Raw genomic sequence first — 17,785 nt, forward strand, 5'->3', positions numbered from 1 at the left:
TAACACTAATGTACTAATGTACCCATACTAATGTACTAATGTACCCATACTAATGTACTAATACTAATATACTAATGTACCCATACTAATGTACCCATACTAATGTACTAATGTACCTATACTAATGTACTAATGTACCCATACTAATGTACTAATATACCCATACTAATGTATCTATACTAATGTACTAATGTACCCATACTAATGTACTAATGTACCCATACTAATGTACTAATGTACCCATACTAATGTACTTATGTACCCATACTAATGTACTAATGTACCTATCCTAATGTACTAATGTACCCATACTAATGTACCCATACTAATGTACTAATGTACCCATACTAATGTACTAATACTAATGTACTAATGTACCCATACTAATGTACCCATACTAATGTACTAATGTACCCATACTAATGTACTAATGTACTTATGTACCCATACTAATGTACTAATGTACTAATACTAATGTACCCATACTAATGTACTAATACTAATGTACTAATGTACCCATACTAATGTACCCATACTAATGTACTAATGTACCCATACTAATGTACTAATGTACCTATACTAATGTACTAATACTAATGTACCCATACTAATGTACTAATGTTCCCATACTAATGTACTAATGTTCCCATACTAATGTACTAATGTACCCATACTAATGTACTAATGTACCCATACTAATATACCCATACTAATGTACTAATACTAATGTACTAATGTACCCATACTAATGTACCCATACTAATGTACCTATACTAATGTACTAATGTACCCATACTAATATACCCATACTAATGTACTAATGTACCCATACTAATGTACCTATACTAATGTTCTAATGTACCCATACTAATGTACTAATATACCCATACTAATGTATCTATACTAATGTACTAATGTACCCATACTAATGTACTAATGTACCCATACTAATGTACTAATGTACCCATACTAATGTACTAATACTAATGTACCCGTACTAATGTACCAATGTACCCATACTAATGTACCCATACTAATGTACCCATACTAATGTACTAATGTACCTATACTAATGTACTAATGTACCCATACTAATGTACCCATACTAATGTACCCATACTAATGTACCTATACTAATGTACCCATACTAATGTACTAATGTACCCATACTAATGTACTAATGTACCCATACTAATGTACTAATGTACCCATACTAATGCACTAATGTACCCATACTAATGTACCTATACTAATGTACTAATGTACCCATACTAATGTACTAATGTACCCATACTAATGTACCTATACTAATGTACTAATGTACCCATACTAATGTACTAATGTACCCATACTAATGTACCTATACTAATGTACCTATACTAATGTACTAATGTACCCATACTAATGTACCCATACTAATGTACCCATACTAATGTACTAATGTACCCATACTAATGTATGGGGAGTGTGGAAATTAACGCAGGGGGACTTAGCAAGGAGATATCTGTGATATATACAGTATATATAATGATATCTGTGATATCTCCTGTGCTAAGTGGCTACATGAATACCAAAATAACGTTATTTAAGGAAAATGTCCTTAAAAACGTTATTTTAGTGTTGATGAATAGGCCCATAGTCTTGGATTTTGCAGCTGGATGGAATATGAAATAAAGGCACATTCCGTTATCATTAACCCATGTTGGTTTCACATAAACAATCATTGTGTCAAAAGGCCCTTTCCTAGCACCATGTAATAAGACTGTACAAACAGTACAAAATGGCTGACCTGTGTGACATCACTGTAATAACCCTGACACTGATACAGGTGTGCTCGGGGGTTATGGTTCCATCATGCACAGTGTAATCATTACTTCTCTTCTCCTCACAGCAGGACGTCCGCAGCCCCGTATATCCCAACTGACTTGGAAGGAAACAAGATGGGAATGTCGGTGAGATCCTGACAGGAGGACAAACTTTCAGGCATTTCATATGGAGTAAGTGTGGGGACATAAGTTTTACCCTAATATGCCTAACCCTAACCTCCCCCCTCCCCCCCCCATACCTAACCTCCCCTAATCACCCCTTACCACACCATAAACTTTACCCTCCCAGGAGGGGGTGCCTAACCCTAACCTCCCGCCCGCCCCCCCAAAAAAGCTAACCCTAAACCCACTACACTCCCTAAACTTAACCTCCCCACCCCTGGCTAATGCTAAGGGTGCCCCAGACTTACCTCGTTCAGGCTGGGGTCTTTCGCCGTTTGTGCGTGGGGTTTAAGATGGGCGTTTATATTTTGACGTCTATCTTTAGTCCGTTGTCGGAATTCGGTCTCATAACTACATCCCCTTGGGCTGACCTTCCTGGCCGCACCATCCCGCCTCCCATCTCTTCTCACCTGGGGACCAGCTACCATGCCCAATACCATTCTCACGTGGCACGTAGCCCATGTGGCACTGCCGTAACAAGCTGGAGCCAGGTGTCTGAGTATGCGGTGGAAACCCCGTTATCACTGATCTGTGAACGGACCCATAAATCACAGCACTCCTGGAATGGGGATAAGTTGTTGATCACTATAGGTAAGAGTGAACCAGGCATTGGCCCGTATTCAATATGGGGTGAAAAGTCTTAGGTCGGACTTTACGCCCTCATCGCCTTTTTTTTTGCAGGGATAAAGTATCGGGAGCGTGCCCGATTATCCCTGCATTCAATTAGGATCCGGCGAAAACGGGACCTGGCAGAAAGGTAAGTATCAAAGTCCTGGGAATTTTCGGGAAATCATCCTGGCACCTCCCTAAAAATGGTCTGACATGGGGGATCACTATGGGTACGCCCTATTTGGCCTGCTGAATGTAGTCAGGGTTTTTAAATAGCCGCAGCAGGTGCATAAATGCGGCTTTGGTAAAAGTGGTGAAGAATAGCACTTAGGGGCTTTTTTGGGAAAAAATAACTAGTCCCATCAAATTTGGGGTACATGAAATTTGGTGCAAGCATATTTTTAAGTCCCTAAATTTATTTTTAAAAATTCTTCAAAAATGCGCCTGCCGCTACCAGCCGCATTCTAGAAAACACCTGCCGCACACTTGGGGACTCCCCCCACAAATCAATTTTGTTAGTTTAAAACTATGCTTCCCCCAATTTTTTTTTTTTTCGCCCCCAAAAATAAAGTAAATTTTTTGGGGTGTCCAGAGGATTTTTTTTTACACAGATTACTTTTAGGGGACATTAAAAAGTCTGCAGGCTATTTTATTCTACACCCCTAAACCCCAATTCTGTACTTTTTTTCGCCATGTATTATATGGTGAAAACTTATCCCCGTTTTTTCGCACCTGCGAAAAGTCTTTGAAATTGAATACGGGCATAACTGAAACAGGCGGAAATGACGCTAACGGCTTTTCACAGTCTAATTGAATACCCCCCATTGTATCCCAACTTTCACAGCTTCAGGTGGTGCGCCTATAGGAATATTCCCAAAGCAATGTTATATATATATTAAACAACTGGGATAGTTGTAAATATGCTTAGTGGCTTTTTCCCTTAGTAGGTGTGAAACTGGGTACAACATAAGAAGAAGCCAATTATAATGAGTTGACAAAGTAGAATGTGATCCTCACAATTGTCTTTTTGTTCCTGGACTGAGGGGAGGGCTGCCACCCGCCAATGAGGAGGAAAGGAGGGGAAGCAGGGACGGGGACTTACATTATATACGCGCCAATCACACTGCGACAAGACACAGAACACCCTCCTCATAGTCCCTGCAGGGTCCACTCAGCTCCGCAGCTGCTTGTGTAACTGGCCACACACATCACTAACCTACCGGCCCAGGTGTCCGGCCAGGTGGGTACATGCCCCCTGGCACCCTGCTCAGTCCGTCCTTGACATGCATAAAGGAGCGCTGCTGCTGGGTCTGTGTTATATCACCAAATATCGGGATGGAAGGACGGCAACTATCACAATTCTCTAACCAAATGGCAAAAATATTACCGTTTGGCTGAAAACATTCATGGTTGTGAATCATCGGTTACCATTGGCCCCCAGTATCCCCCAGTACCTGGGCTCTGGTAAATGGTAATTTGCTGCTGGTTGCTATGGTTAGAGCACATTCTCGCATCTTTAATACACCACCCTTATATCACTTCTACACCATTTTTATTACACTTTGTATATTGCCATTGGAGAATACATACGATTTACCGCCGGCCGGATGGCCGGCAATTCTAATCCCGACAGCGGCATCCCGGGAGAGGAGGAAATCCCAATTGTCAAAGGTAAGTATTTACTAACCTAATTCTACACCCTAACCCTCCCTTAGGGGTGCCCAACCCTAACCTCCCCCCCCTCCCCCCAAGTTCCTAACCCTAATCCCCCCTGTAAGTGCCTAAGCCTAACCCCCCCTTTCCCGCCGCCTGAACCTAAGTCCCCTGGGGGGTGGGGGGGGTCTAACCCTAACCACCCCCCCCCCTTCCCCGCCGCCTGAACCTAACCTCCAGGGGGTGTGCCTAACCTTATGTCCCCCCGGGAGCCCCTAACCTAACCCTCCCCCCCACGGCTCTCCGGGCACGCTGTCCGGCTTACCTTCATTCGGTATGCCGGGTGTCGGACTCCCGGCGTAGGTAAAATGACAGGCGTCGGGATTTCGACACCTGTCATTAGACCGCTGCCGGGATTAGACAGTCGGGAAGCCAGCGGTCGGGATTCCATCCATCGGCTTCCCTTTGGAGTGCTGTGTGTGAGCCGGCTGTATAGGGATTATAGAAGCCTCTGTGCATGTCACATGATCATGGTCCTTTTATTAATGTCCTTCTATAACTATAGTAAGTGGAGCTTTGTGCCATATGTAATATTCTCTGTTAATTAACATTAGAGAGCAGAGTCAATATGGATGCAACCAGCTGCTCTGTAATTCTGTTCAATGTCGGTACATGGGGGGTGTGTGCTGTCCCTGCGTGCATGGGGGTGCCCCTGCTGTCCCTGCGTGCATGGGGGTGCCCCTGCTGTCCCTGCGTGCATGGGGGTGCCCCTGCTGTCCCTGCGTGCATGGGGGTGCCCCTGCTGTCCCTGCGTGCATGGGGGTGCCCCTGCTGTCCCTGCGTGCATGGGGGTGCCCCTGCTGTCCCTGCGTGCATGGGGGTGCCCCTGCTGTCCCTGCGTGCATGGAGGGGGCCCGTGCTGTCCCTGCGTGCATGGAGGGGGCCCGTGCTGTCCCTGCGTGCATGGAGGGGGCCCGTGCTGTCCCTGCGTGCATGGAGGGGGCCCGTGCTGTCCCTGCGTGCATGGAGGGGGCCCGTGCTGTCCCTGCGTGCATGGAGGGGGCCCGTGCTGTCCCTGCGTGCATGGAGGGGGCCCGTGCTGTCCCTGCGTGCATGGAGGGGGCCCGTGCTGTCCCTGCGTGCATGGAGGGGGCCCGTGCTGTCCCTGCGTGCATGGAGGGGGCCCGTGCTGTCCCTGCGTGCATGGAGGGGGCCCGTGCTGTCCCTGCGTGCATGGAGGGGGCCCGTGCTGTCCCTGCGCGCATGGAGGGGGCCCGTGCTGTCCCTGCGCGCATGGAGGGGGCCCGTGCTGTCCCTGCGCGCATGGAGGGGGCCCGTGCTGTCCCTGCGCGCATGGGGGGGGCCCGTGCTGTCCCTGCGCACATGGGGGGGGGCCCGTGCTGTCCCTGTGTGCACGGGGGGCGCCCTGCCTTCCCTGTGCATCTCTTGATAAAATTGTGTGTTATTTCAGGCATTCCAGGATGAACGGGCATCTATCCAATTATTATCCTGAGCGGAGTAACTCTCCTGATTTCAGGTGACCTGGCTTTATTTCCTATATATGTGTATATCACAGAACAGCTTGTTAGTGTTATTCTTGTTACTGTTAGGGGCCCATTTATCAGTAATTGCTAGGTGCCTTCCCCCAGAGCCCTCTGGCTACATAGATATATATATATATACATAGACTATACAGAAGCACAATGTCCTCTATAGATCATGTTATCTGTGGGGGCCAAGCTTGGTAAATCTGATGGCATCACATAGAAACCTAAGGGGGACGTGTCTGCTATCGGAAATGGAGGGAGAGCATCAGATATCTGAGAGAGATGCTGTGGTCCCTTCATAATACATTGCAGGGATGCCAAATATTTGTGGATATCCCCTAAATACAGGATAAATGGGCCCCTAAGAGAGTATTCGCCAGTAGTGACATATTCCTCATGTAGTCAGTGACTGGAAGTGCTCTGGTCTGAGTAACCTCTTAGGGGGCTACTTATTATCACACAGATGAGAGGTGGTGCCATAAGCTTTTCCTACCGTGGATTTCTTACACTGGGCCCCGTCTCCCCTGCCCGGTCTCTCCCCCCCCCCCTCCCTGCCCCGTCTCTCCCTGCCCGGTCTCTCCCCCCCCCTCTCCCTGCCCAGTCTCTCCCCCCCTCTCCCTGCCCCGTCTCTCCCTGCCCCGTCTCTCCCCCCTCCCCCCTCTCCCTGCCCCGTCTCTCCCTGCCCCGTCTCTCCCCCCTCCCCCCTCTCCCTGCCCCGTCTCTCCCTGCCCCGTCTCTCCCTGCCCCGTCTCTCCCCCCTCCCCCCTCTCCCTGCCCCGTCTCTCCCTGCCCGGTCTCTCCCCCCCCCCCCTCCCTGCCCGGTCTCTCCCCCCCTCTCCCTGCCCGGTCTCTCCCCCCCTCTCCCTGCCCGGTCTCTCCCCCCCTCTCCCTGCCACGTCTCTCCCTGCCCGGTCTCTCCCCCCCTCTCCCTGCCACGTCTCTCCCCCCTCTCCCTGCCACGTCTCTCCCCCCCCTCTCCCTGCCACGTCTCTCCCTGCCCGGTCTCTCCCTGCCCGGTCTCTCCCCCCTCTCCCTGCCACGTCTCTCCCTGCCACGTCTCTCCCTGCCACGTCTCTCCCTGCCACGTCTCTCTCCCTGCCACGTCTCTCTCCCTGCCCCGTCTCTCTCCCTGCCCCGTCTCTCTCCCTGCCCCGTCTCTCTCCCTGCCCCGTCTCTCTCCCTGCCCCGTCTCTCTCCCTGCCCCGTCTCTCTCCCTGCCCCGTCTCTCTCCCTGCCCCGTCTCTCTCCCTGCCCCGTCTCTCTCCCTGCCCCGTCTCTCTCCCTGCCCCGTCTCTTCTTAGGGTTTGCACTGAAAAGCTTGTGCATATCCCAAAGCATTTTCTGGCCACTGCATTACCCTGTAGAGGTCGTTACATTATGAATAATCCAGCTGGTTTCTGAGTCACTTATATATTTAATAAATAAGTGTAATACTCTAGAACTTTGTATTTAGTAATAGTAATAGGTATAGTCTGATACATGATGCGATGCTGCAGCTGTGGTGTGTGTGTGTGGTGGGTGTGTGTGGTGGGTGTGTGTGTGTGGTGGGTGTGTGTGTGGTGTGTGTGTGTGTGTGTGGTGGGTGTGTGTGGTATGAGTGTGTGTGTGGTGGGTGTGTGTGTGTGGGTGTTGGTGGGGTGTGTGGTGGGTGTGTGTGGTATATGTGTGTGGTATATGTGTGTGGTGTGTGGTGTGTGTGGTATATGTGTGTGGGTGGTGGGTGTGTGTGGTATGTGTGTGTGGGGGTGGTGTGTGGGGGTGGTGTGTGGGGGTGGTGTGTGTGGTGTCTGAGTGTGTGTGTGTGTTGGTGGGGTGTCTGGGTGGTGTGTGTGTGTGTTGGTGGGGTGTCTGAGTGTGTGCGGGTGGTGTGTGCGGGTGGTGTGTGCGTGGGTGGTGTGTGGGTGTGTGTGTGTGGGTGGTGTGTGTGTGGTGTGGGTGGTGTGTGGTGTGGGTGGTGTGTGGTGTGTGTGGGTGCAGCATTAAACCTTCTGTATATGTTACATGTAAATAAGGAAATCTTTCTTCTTTCCTACAGCAATTATGAATTATCCTCTGTGAAATCAGAACAAAATGGAAGGACGAATGCGAAGAGTCTTTACGGTACGACCCTTTTATGTTCTCGCTGGGTATTGTATATGTAGCGGTCGCGAAAGCCGCAAATGTCCCTAATTTATACAAAACTCAGATAATAAAATCCTAAAGTTTGTTGGGTCAAGCAAAGAATTCTCCCCGGACCACAATTATTTCTTTATTTGGTTTTTCAAATTCACAGAACCAAACAGTAACATATAACAGTAACATACTGTAGGTTACTGTTATATGTTACTGTTATATGTTACTGTTATACTGTAGGTTACTGTTATATGTTACTGTTATATAACAGTAACATATAACAGTAACATATAACAGTAACCTACAGTATAACAGTAACCTATAACAGTAACCTACAGTATAACAGTAACCTGTAACATTAACAGTAACCTACAGTATAACAGTAACCTATAACAGTAACATTAACAGTAACCTACAGTATAACAGTAACCTATAACAGTAACCTATAACAGTAACCTACAGTATAACAGTAACCTATAACAGTAACCTATAACAGTAGCAGTAACCTATAACAGTAACCTACAGTATAACAGTAACCTATAACAGATAACAGTAACAGTAACCTATAACAGTAACCTACAGTATAACAGTAACCTATAACAGATAACAGTAACCTATAACAGTAACCTACAATATAACAGTAACCTATAACAGTAACCTATAACAGTAACCTACAGTATAACAGTAACCTATAACAGATAACAGTAACCTATAACAGTAACCTACAGTATAACAGTAACCTATAACAGTAACCTATAACAGATAACAGTAACCTATAACAGTAACCTACAGTATAACAGTAACCTATAACAGTAACCTATAACAGTAACCTATAACAGTAACAGTAACCTATAACAGTAACCTACAGTATAACAGTAACCTATAACAGATAACAGTAACCTATAACAGTAACCTACAGTATAACAGTAACCTATAACAGTAACCTATAACAGTAACCTACAGTATAACAGTAACCTATAACAGATACCAGTAACCTATAACAGTAACCTACAGTATAACAGTAACCTATAACAGATAACAGTAACAGTAACCTATAACAGTAACCTACAATATAACAGTAACCTACAATATAACAGTAACCTATAACAGTAACCTATAACAGTAACCTACAGTATAACAGTAACCTATAACAGATAACAGTAACCTATAACAGTAACCTACAGTATAACAGTAACCTATAACAGATAACAGTAACCTATAACAGTAACCTACAGTATAACAGTAACCTATAACAGATAACATTAACCTATAACAGTAACCTACAGTATAACAGTAACCTATAACAGTAACCTACAGTATAACAGTAACCTATAACAGATAACAGTAACAGTAACCTATAACAGTAACCTACAGTATAACAGTAACCTATAACAGTAACCTATAACAGTAACCTACAGTATAACAGTAACCTATAACAGTAACATTAACAGTAACCTATAACAGTAACATTAACAGTAACCTACAGTATAACAGTAACCTATAACAGTAACCTATAACAGTAGCAGTAACCTATAACAGTAACCTATAACAGTAACCTACAGTATAACAGTAACCTATAACAGGTAACAGTAACAGTAACCTATAACAGTAACCTACAGTATAACAGTAACCTATAACAGTAACAGTAACCTATAACAGTAACCTACAGTATAACAGTAACCTATAACAGTAACAGTAACCTATAACAGTAACCTACAATATAACAGTAACCTATAACAGTAACCTATAACAGTAACCTATAACAGATAACAGTAACCTATAACAGTAACATTAACAGTAACCTACAGTATAACAGTAACCTATAACAGTAACCTGTAACAGTAACCTATAACAGTAACCTACAGTATAACAGTAACCTATAACAGATAACAGTAACCTATAACAGTAACCAACAGTATAACAGTAACCTATAACAGTAACCTATAACAGTAACCTACAGTATAACAGTAACCTATAACAGATAACAGTAACCTATAACAGTAACCTACAGTATAACAGTAACCTATAACAGATAACAGTAACCTATAACAGTAACCTACAGTATAACAGTAACCTATAACAGATAACAGTAACCTATAACAGTAACCTACAGTATAACAGTAACCTATAACAGTAACCTACAGTATAACAGTAACCTATAACAGATAACAGTAACAGTAACCTATAACAGTAACCTACAGTATAACAGTAACCTATAACAGTAACCTACAGTATAACAGTAACCTATAACAGTAACATTAACAGTAACCTATAACAGTAACATTAACAGTAACCTACAGTATAACAGTAACCTATAACAGTAACCTATAACAGTAGCAGTAACCTATAACAGTAACCTACAGTATAACAGTAACCTATAACAGGTAACAGTAACCTATAACAGTAACCTACAGTATAACAGTAACCTATAACAGATGACAGTAACCTATAACAGTAACATTAACAGTAAACTACAGTATAACAGTAACCTATAACAGTAACAGATAATAGTAACAGTAACCTATAACAGTAACCTATAACAGATAACAGTAACCTATAACAGATAACAGTAACCTATAACAGTAACCTATAACAGTAACCTACAGTATAACAGTAACCTATAACAGATAACAGTAACCTATAACAGTAACCAACAGTAACCTATAACAGATAACAGTAACCTATAACAGTAACCTACAGTATAACAGTAACCTATAACAGGTAACAGTAACAGTAACCTATAACAGTAACAGTAACCTATAACAGTAACCTACAATATAACAGTAACCTATAACAGTAACCTATAACAGTAACCTACAGTATAACAGTAACCTATAACAGATAACAGTAACCTATAACAGTAACCTACAGTATAACAGTAACCTATAACAGTAACCTATAACAGTAACCTACAGTATAACAGTAACCTATAACAGATAACATTAACCTATAACAGTAACCTACAGTATAACAGTAACCTATAACAGATAACATTAACCTATAACAGTAACCTACAGTATAACAGTAACCTATAACAGATAACAGTAACAGTAACCTATAACAGTAACCTACAGTATAACAGTAACCTATAACAGTAACCTACAGTATAACAGTAACCTATACCAGTAACCTACAGTATACCAGTAACCTACAGTATACCAGTAACCTATACCAGTAACCTATACCAGTAACCTATAACAGTAACCTACAGTATAACAGTAACCTATAACAGTAACCTACAGTATAACAGTAACCTATAACAGATAACAGTAACAGTAACCTATAACAGTAACCTACAATATAACAGTAACCTATAACAGTAACCTTTAACAGTAACCTATAACAGTAACCTACAGTATAACAGTAACCTATAACAGATAACAGTAACCTATAACAGTAACATTAACAGTAACCTACAGTATAACAGTAACCTATAACAGTAACATTAACAGTAACCTACAGTATAACAGTAACCTGTAACAGTAACAGATAACAGTAACAGTAACCTATAACAGTAACCTACAGTATAACAGTAACCTATAACAGTAACCTATAACAGTAACCTATAACAGTAACCTATAACAGTAGCCTACAGTATAACAGTAACCTATAACAGTAACCTACAGTATAACAGTAACCTATAACAGTAACCTACAGTATACCAGTAACCTATAACAGTAACCTATAACAGTAACTACAGTATACCAGTAACCTATACCAGTAACCTATAACAGTAACCTACAGTATAACAGTAACCTATAACAGTAACCTACAGTATAACAGTAACCTATAACAGTAACCTATAACAGTAACCTACAGTATACCAGTAACCTATACCAGTAACCTATAACAGATAACAGTAACAGTAACCTATAACAGTAACCTACAGTATAACAGTAACCTATAACAGATAACAGTAACAGTAACCTATAACAGTAACCTACAGTATAACAGTAACCTATAACAGATAACAGTAACAGTAACCTATAACAGTAACCTACAATATAACAGTAACCTATAACAGTAACCTACAGTATAACAGTAACCTATAACAGATAACAGTAACCTATAACAGTAACATTAACAGTAACCTACAGTATAACAGTAACCTATAACAGTAACCTGTAACAGTAACCTATAACAGATAACAGTAACCTATAACAGTAACCTACAGTATAACAGTAACCTATAACAGTAACCTATAACAGTAACCTACAGTATAACAGTAACCTATAACAGTAACCTACAGTATAACAGTAACCTATAACAGGTAACAGTAACAGTAACCTATAACAGTAACCTACAGTATAACAGTAACCTATAACAGTAACCTATAACAGATAACAGTAACCTATAACAGATAACAGTAACAGTAACCTATAACAGTAACCTACAATATAACAGTAACCTATAACAGTAACCTATAACAGTAACCTACAGTATAACAGTAACCTATAACAGTAACCTACAATATAACAGTAACCTATAACAGTAACCTATAACAGTAACCTATAACAGTAACCTACAGTATAACAGTAACCTATAACAGATAACAGTAACCTATAACAGTAACATTAACAGTAACCTACAGTATAACAGTAACCTATAACAGTAACCTGTAACAGTAACCTATAACAGATAACAGTAACCTATAACAGTAACCTACAGTATAACAGTAACCTATAACAGTAACCTACAGTATAACAGTAACCTATAACAGATAACAGTAACCTATAACAGGTAACAGTAACAGTAACCTATAACAGTAACCTACAGTATAACAGTAACCTATAACAGTAACCTATAACAGATAACAGTAACCTATAACAGATAACAGTAACAGTAACCTATAACAGTAACCTACAATATAACAGTAACCTATAACAGTAACCTATAACAGTAACCTACAGTATAACAGTAACCTATAACAGATAACAGTAACCTATAACAGTAACCTACAGTATAACAGTAACCTATAACAGATAACAGTAACCTATAACAGTAACCTACAGTATAACAGTAACCTATAACAGATAACAGTAACCTATAACAGTAACCTACAGTATAACAGTAACCTATAACAGATAACATTAACCTATAACAGTAACCTACAGTATAACAGTAACCTATAACAGTAACCTACAGTATAACAGTAACCTATAACAGTAACAGTAACCTATAACAGTAACCTACAGTATAACAGTAACCTATAACAGATAACAGTAACCTATAACAGTAACCTACAGTATAACAGTAACCTATAACAGTAACCTATAACAGTAACCTACTGTATAACAGTAACCTACAGTATACCAGTAACCTATACCAGTAACCTATAACAGTAACCTACAGTATAACAGTAACCTATAACAGTAACCTACAGTATAACAGTAACCTATAACAGTAACCTATAACAGTAACCTACAGTATAACAGTAACCTACAGTATAACAGTAACCTATAACAGTAGCCTACAGTATAACAGTAACCTATAACAGTAACCTATAGTATACCAGTAACCTATAACAGTAACCTATACCAGTAACCTACAGTATACCAGTAACCTATAACAGTAACCTATAACAGTAACCTACAGTATAACAGTAACCTATAACAGTAACCTACAGTATACCAGTAACCTATACCAGTAACCTATAACAGTAACCTATAACAGATAACAGTAACAGTAACCTATAACAGTAACCTACAGTATAACAGTAACCTATAACAGATAACAGTAACCTATAACAGTAACCTACAGTATAACCGTAACCTATAACAGTAACCTACAGTATAACAGTAACCTATAACAGTAACCTACAGTATAACAGTAACCTATAACAGATAACAGTAACAGTAACCTATAACAGTAACCTACAGTATAACAGTAACCTATAACAGTAACAGTAACCTATAACAGTAACAGTAACCTATAACAGGTAACAGTAACCTATAACAGTAACCTACAGTATAACAGTAACCTATAACAGATAACAGTAACAGTAACCTATAACAGTAACCTACAGTATAACAGTAACCTATAACAGTAACCTACAGTATAACAGTAACCTATGACAGTAACCTACAGTATACCAGTAACCTATAACAGTAACCTATAACAGTAACCTATACCAGTAACCTACAGTATACCAGTAACCTATAACAGTAACCTATAACAGTAACCTATAACAGTAACCTACAGTATAACAGTAACCTATACCAGTAACCTATAACTGTAACCTATAACTGTAACCTATAACAGTAACATACTGTAGGTTACTGTTATAGGTTACTGTTATACTGTAGGTTACTGTTATAGGTTACTGTTACTGTTATCTGTTATAGGTTACTGTTATACTGTAGGTTACTGTTATAGGTTACTGTTATACTGTAGAACAGTAACCTATAATAGATAACAGTAACAGTAACCTATAACAGTAACCTACAGTATAACAGTAACCTATAACAGATAACAGTAACAGTAACCTATAACAGTAACCTATACCAGTAACCTACAGTATACCAGTAACCTATACCAGTAACCTATAACAGTAACCTACAGTATAACAGTAACCTATAACAGATAACAGTAACAGTAACCTATAACAGTAACCTACAGTATAACAGTAACCTATACCAGTAACCTATAACTGTAACCTATAACAGTAACATACTGTAGGTTACTGTTATAGGTTACTGTTATACTGTAGGTTACTGTTATAGGTTACTGTTACTGTTATCTGTTATAGGTTACTGTTATACTGTAGGTTACTGTTATAGGTTACTGTTATACTGTAGAACAGTAACCTATAACAGATAACAGTAACAGTAACCTATAACAGTAACCTACAGTATAACAGTAACCTATAACAGTAACCTATAGTATAACAGTAACCTATAACAGTAACCTATAACAGTAACCTACAGTATACCAGTAACCTATAACAGTAACCTATAACAGTAACCTACAGTATACCAGTAACCTATAACAGTAACCTATAACAGTAACCTACAGTATAACAGTAACCTATAACAGTAACCTACAGTATAACAGTAACCTACAGTATAACAGTAACCTATAACAGTAACCTACAGTATAACAGTAACCTATAACAGTAACCTATAACAGTAACCTACAGTATACCAGTAACCTATACCAGTAACCTACAGTATACCAGTAACCTATACCAGTAACCTACAGTATACCAGTAACCTACAGTATAACAGTAACCTATACCAGTAACCTACAGTATAACAGTAACCTATACCAGTAACCTATAACAGTAACCTATAACAGTAACCTACAGTATAACAGTAACCTATAACAGTAACCTATAACAGTAACCTACAGTATAACAGTAACCTATAACAGTAACCTACAGTATACCAGTAACCTATACCAGTAACCTATACCAGTAACCTACAGTATACCAGTAACCTACAGTATAACAATAACCTATACCAGTAACCTACAGTATACCAGTAACCTACAGTATAACAGTAACCTATACCAGTAACCTATACCAGTAACCTATACCAGTAACCTATACCAGTAACCTATAACAGTAACCTATAACAGTAACCTACAGTATAACAGTAACCTATAACAGTAACCTACAGTATAACAGTAACCTATAACAGTAGCCTACAGTATAACAGTAACCTATAACAGTAACCTATAGTATACCAGTAACCTATAACAGTAACCTATACCAGTAACCTACAGTATACCAGTAACCTATAACAGTAACCTATAACAGTAACCTACAGTATAACAGTAACCTATAACAGTAACTTACAGTATACCAGTAACCTATACCAGTAACCTATAACAGTAACCTATAACAGTAACCTATAACAGATAACAGTAACAGTAACCTATAACAGTAACCTACAGTATAACAGTAACCTATAACAGATAACAGTAACCTATAACAGTAACCTACAGTATAACCGTAACCTATAACAGTAACCTACAGTATAACAGTAACCTATAACAGTAACCTACAGTATAACAGTAACCTATAACAGATAACAGTAACAGTAACCTATAACAGTAACCTACAGTATAACAGTAACCTATAACAGTAACAGTAACCTATAACAGTAACCTACAGTATAACAGTAACCTATAACAGATAACAGTAACAGTAACCTATAACAGTAACCTACAGTATAACAGTAACCTATAACAGTAACCTACAGTATAACAGTAACCTATGACAGTAACCTACAGTATACCAGTAACCTATAACAGTAACCTATAACAGTAACCTATACCAGTAACCTACAGTATACCAGTAACCTATAACAGTAACCTATAACAGTAACCTATAACAGTAACCTACAGTATAACTGTAACCTATACCAGTAACCTATAACTGTAACCTATAACAGTAACATACTGTAGGTTACTGTTATAGGTTACTGTTATACTGTAGGTTACTGTTATAGGTTACTGTTACTGTTATCTGTTATAGGTTACTGTTATACTGTAGGTTACTGTTATAGGTTACTGTTATACTGTAGAACAGTAACCTATAACAGATAACAGTAACAGTAACCTATAACAGTAACCTACAGTATAACAGTAACCTATAACAGATAACAGTAACAGTAACCTATAACAGTAACCTATACCAGTAACCTACAGTATACCAGTAACCTATACCAGTAACCTATAACAGTAACCTACAGTATAACAGTAACCTATACCAGTAACCTATAACTGTAACCTATAACAGTAACATACTGTAGGTTACTGTTATAGGTTACTGTTACTGTTATCTGTTATAGGTTACTGTTATACTGTAGGTTACTGTTATAGGTTACTGTTATACTGTAGAACAGTAACCTATAACAGATAACAGTAACAGTAACCTATAACAGTAACCTACAGTATAACAGTAACCTATAACAGATAACAGTAACAGTAACCTATAACAGTAACCTACAGTATAACAGTAACCTATAACAGTAACCTATAACAGTAACCTACAGTATAACAGTAACCTATACCAGTAACCTATAACAGTAACCTATACCAGTAACCTATAACAGTAACCTACAGTATAACAGTAACCTATAACAGTAACCTACAGTATAACAGTAACCTATAACAGTAACCTACAGTATAACAGTAACCTATAACAGTAACCTATAACAGTAACCTACAGTATAACAGTAACCTATAACAGTAACCTACAGTATAACAGTAACCTATAACAGTAACCTATAACAGTAACCTACAGTATACCAGTAACCTATACCAGTAACCTATACCAGTAACCTACAGTATACCAGTAACCTACAGTATAACAGTAACCTATACCAGTAACCTACAGTATACCAGTAACCTATAACAGTAACCTATAACAGTAACCTACAGTATAACAGTAACCTATAACAGTAACCTACAGTATACCAGTAACCTATAACAGTAACCTATAACAGTAACCTATAACAGTAACCTACAGTATAACAGTAACCTATAACAGTAACCTATAACAGTAACCTACAGTATACCAGTAACCTATAACAGTAACCTATAACAGTAACCTACAGTATAACAGTAACCTATAACAGTAACCTACAGTATAACAGTAACCTACAGTATAACAGTAACCTATAACAGTAACCTACAGTATAACAGTAACCTATAACAGTAACCTACAGTATAACAGTAACCTATAACAGTAACCTATAACAGTAACCTACAGTATACCAGTAACCTATACCAGTAACCTACAGTATACCAGTAACCTATACCAGTAACCTACAGTATACCAGTAACCTACAGTATAACAGTAACCTATACCAGTAACCTACAGTATACCAGTAACCTATACCAGTAACCTATAACAGTAACCTATAACAG

The 17,785-nt window shown here is 39.9% G+C and overlaps 1 protein-coding gene across 3 annotated transcripts in view; it reads left to right on the plus strand.

The window, feature by feature from the left end:
- The window catches only part of EPS8 (EGFR pathway substrate 8, signaling adaptor), a 247,660-nt gene that overhangs the window by 26,999 nt on the left and 202,876 nt on the right, over nt 1-17,785 (plus strand). For 2 of the 3 annotated variants that reach the window (XM_088461541.1, XM_088461543.1), the window contains exons 2-4: nt 1,892-1,997; nt 5,722-5,787; nt 7,833-7,897. In XM_088461541.1, the coding sequence (XP_088317667.1) occupies nt 1,993-1,997; nt 5,722-5,787; nt 7,833-7,897 (136 nt within the window). In that variant the 5' untranslated portion in view covers nt 1,892-1,992. The remainder of the gene's footprint in view (nt 1-1,891; nt 1,998-5,721; nt 5,788-7,832; nt 7,898-17,785) is intronic. The other variant, XM_088461542.1, reaches the window with a different exon arrangement.

Source organism: Taudactylus pleione, unplaced genomic scaffold, assembly GCF_031769625.1.
Source record: "Taudactylus pleione unplaced genomic scaffold, aTauple2 ptg001061l, whole genome shotgun sequence".
NCBI lineage: Eukaryota > Metazoa > Chordata > Amphibia > Anura > Myobatrachidae > Taudactylus > Taudactylus pleione.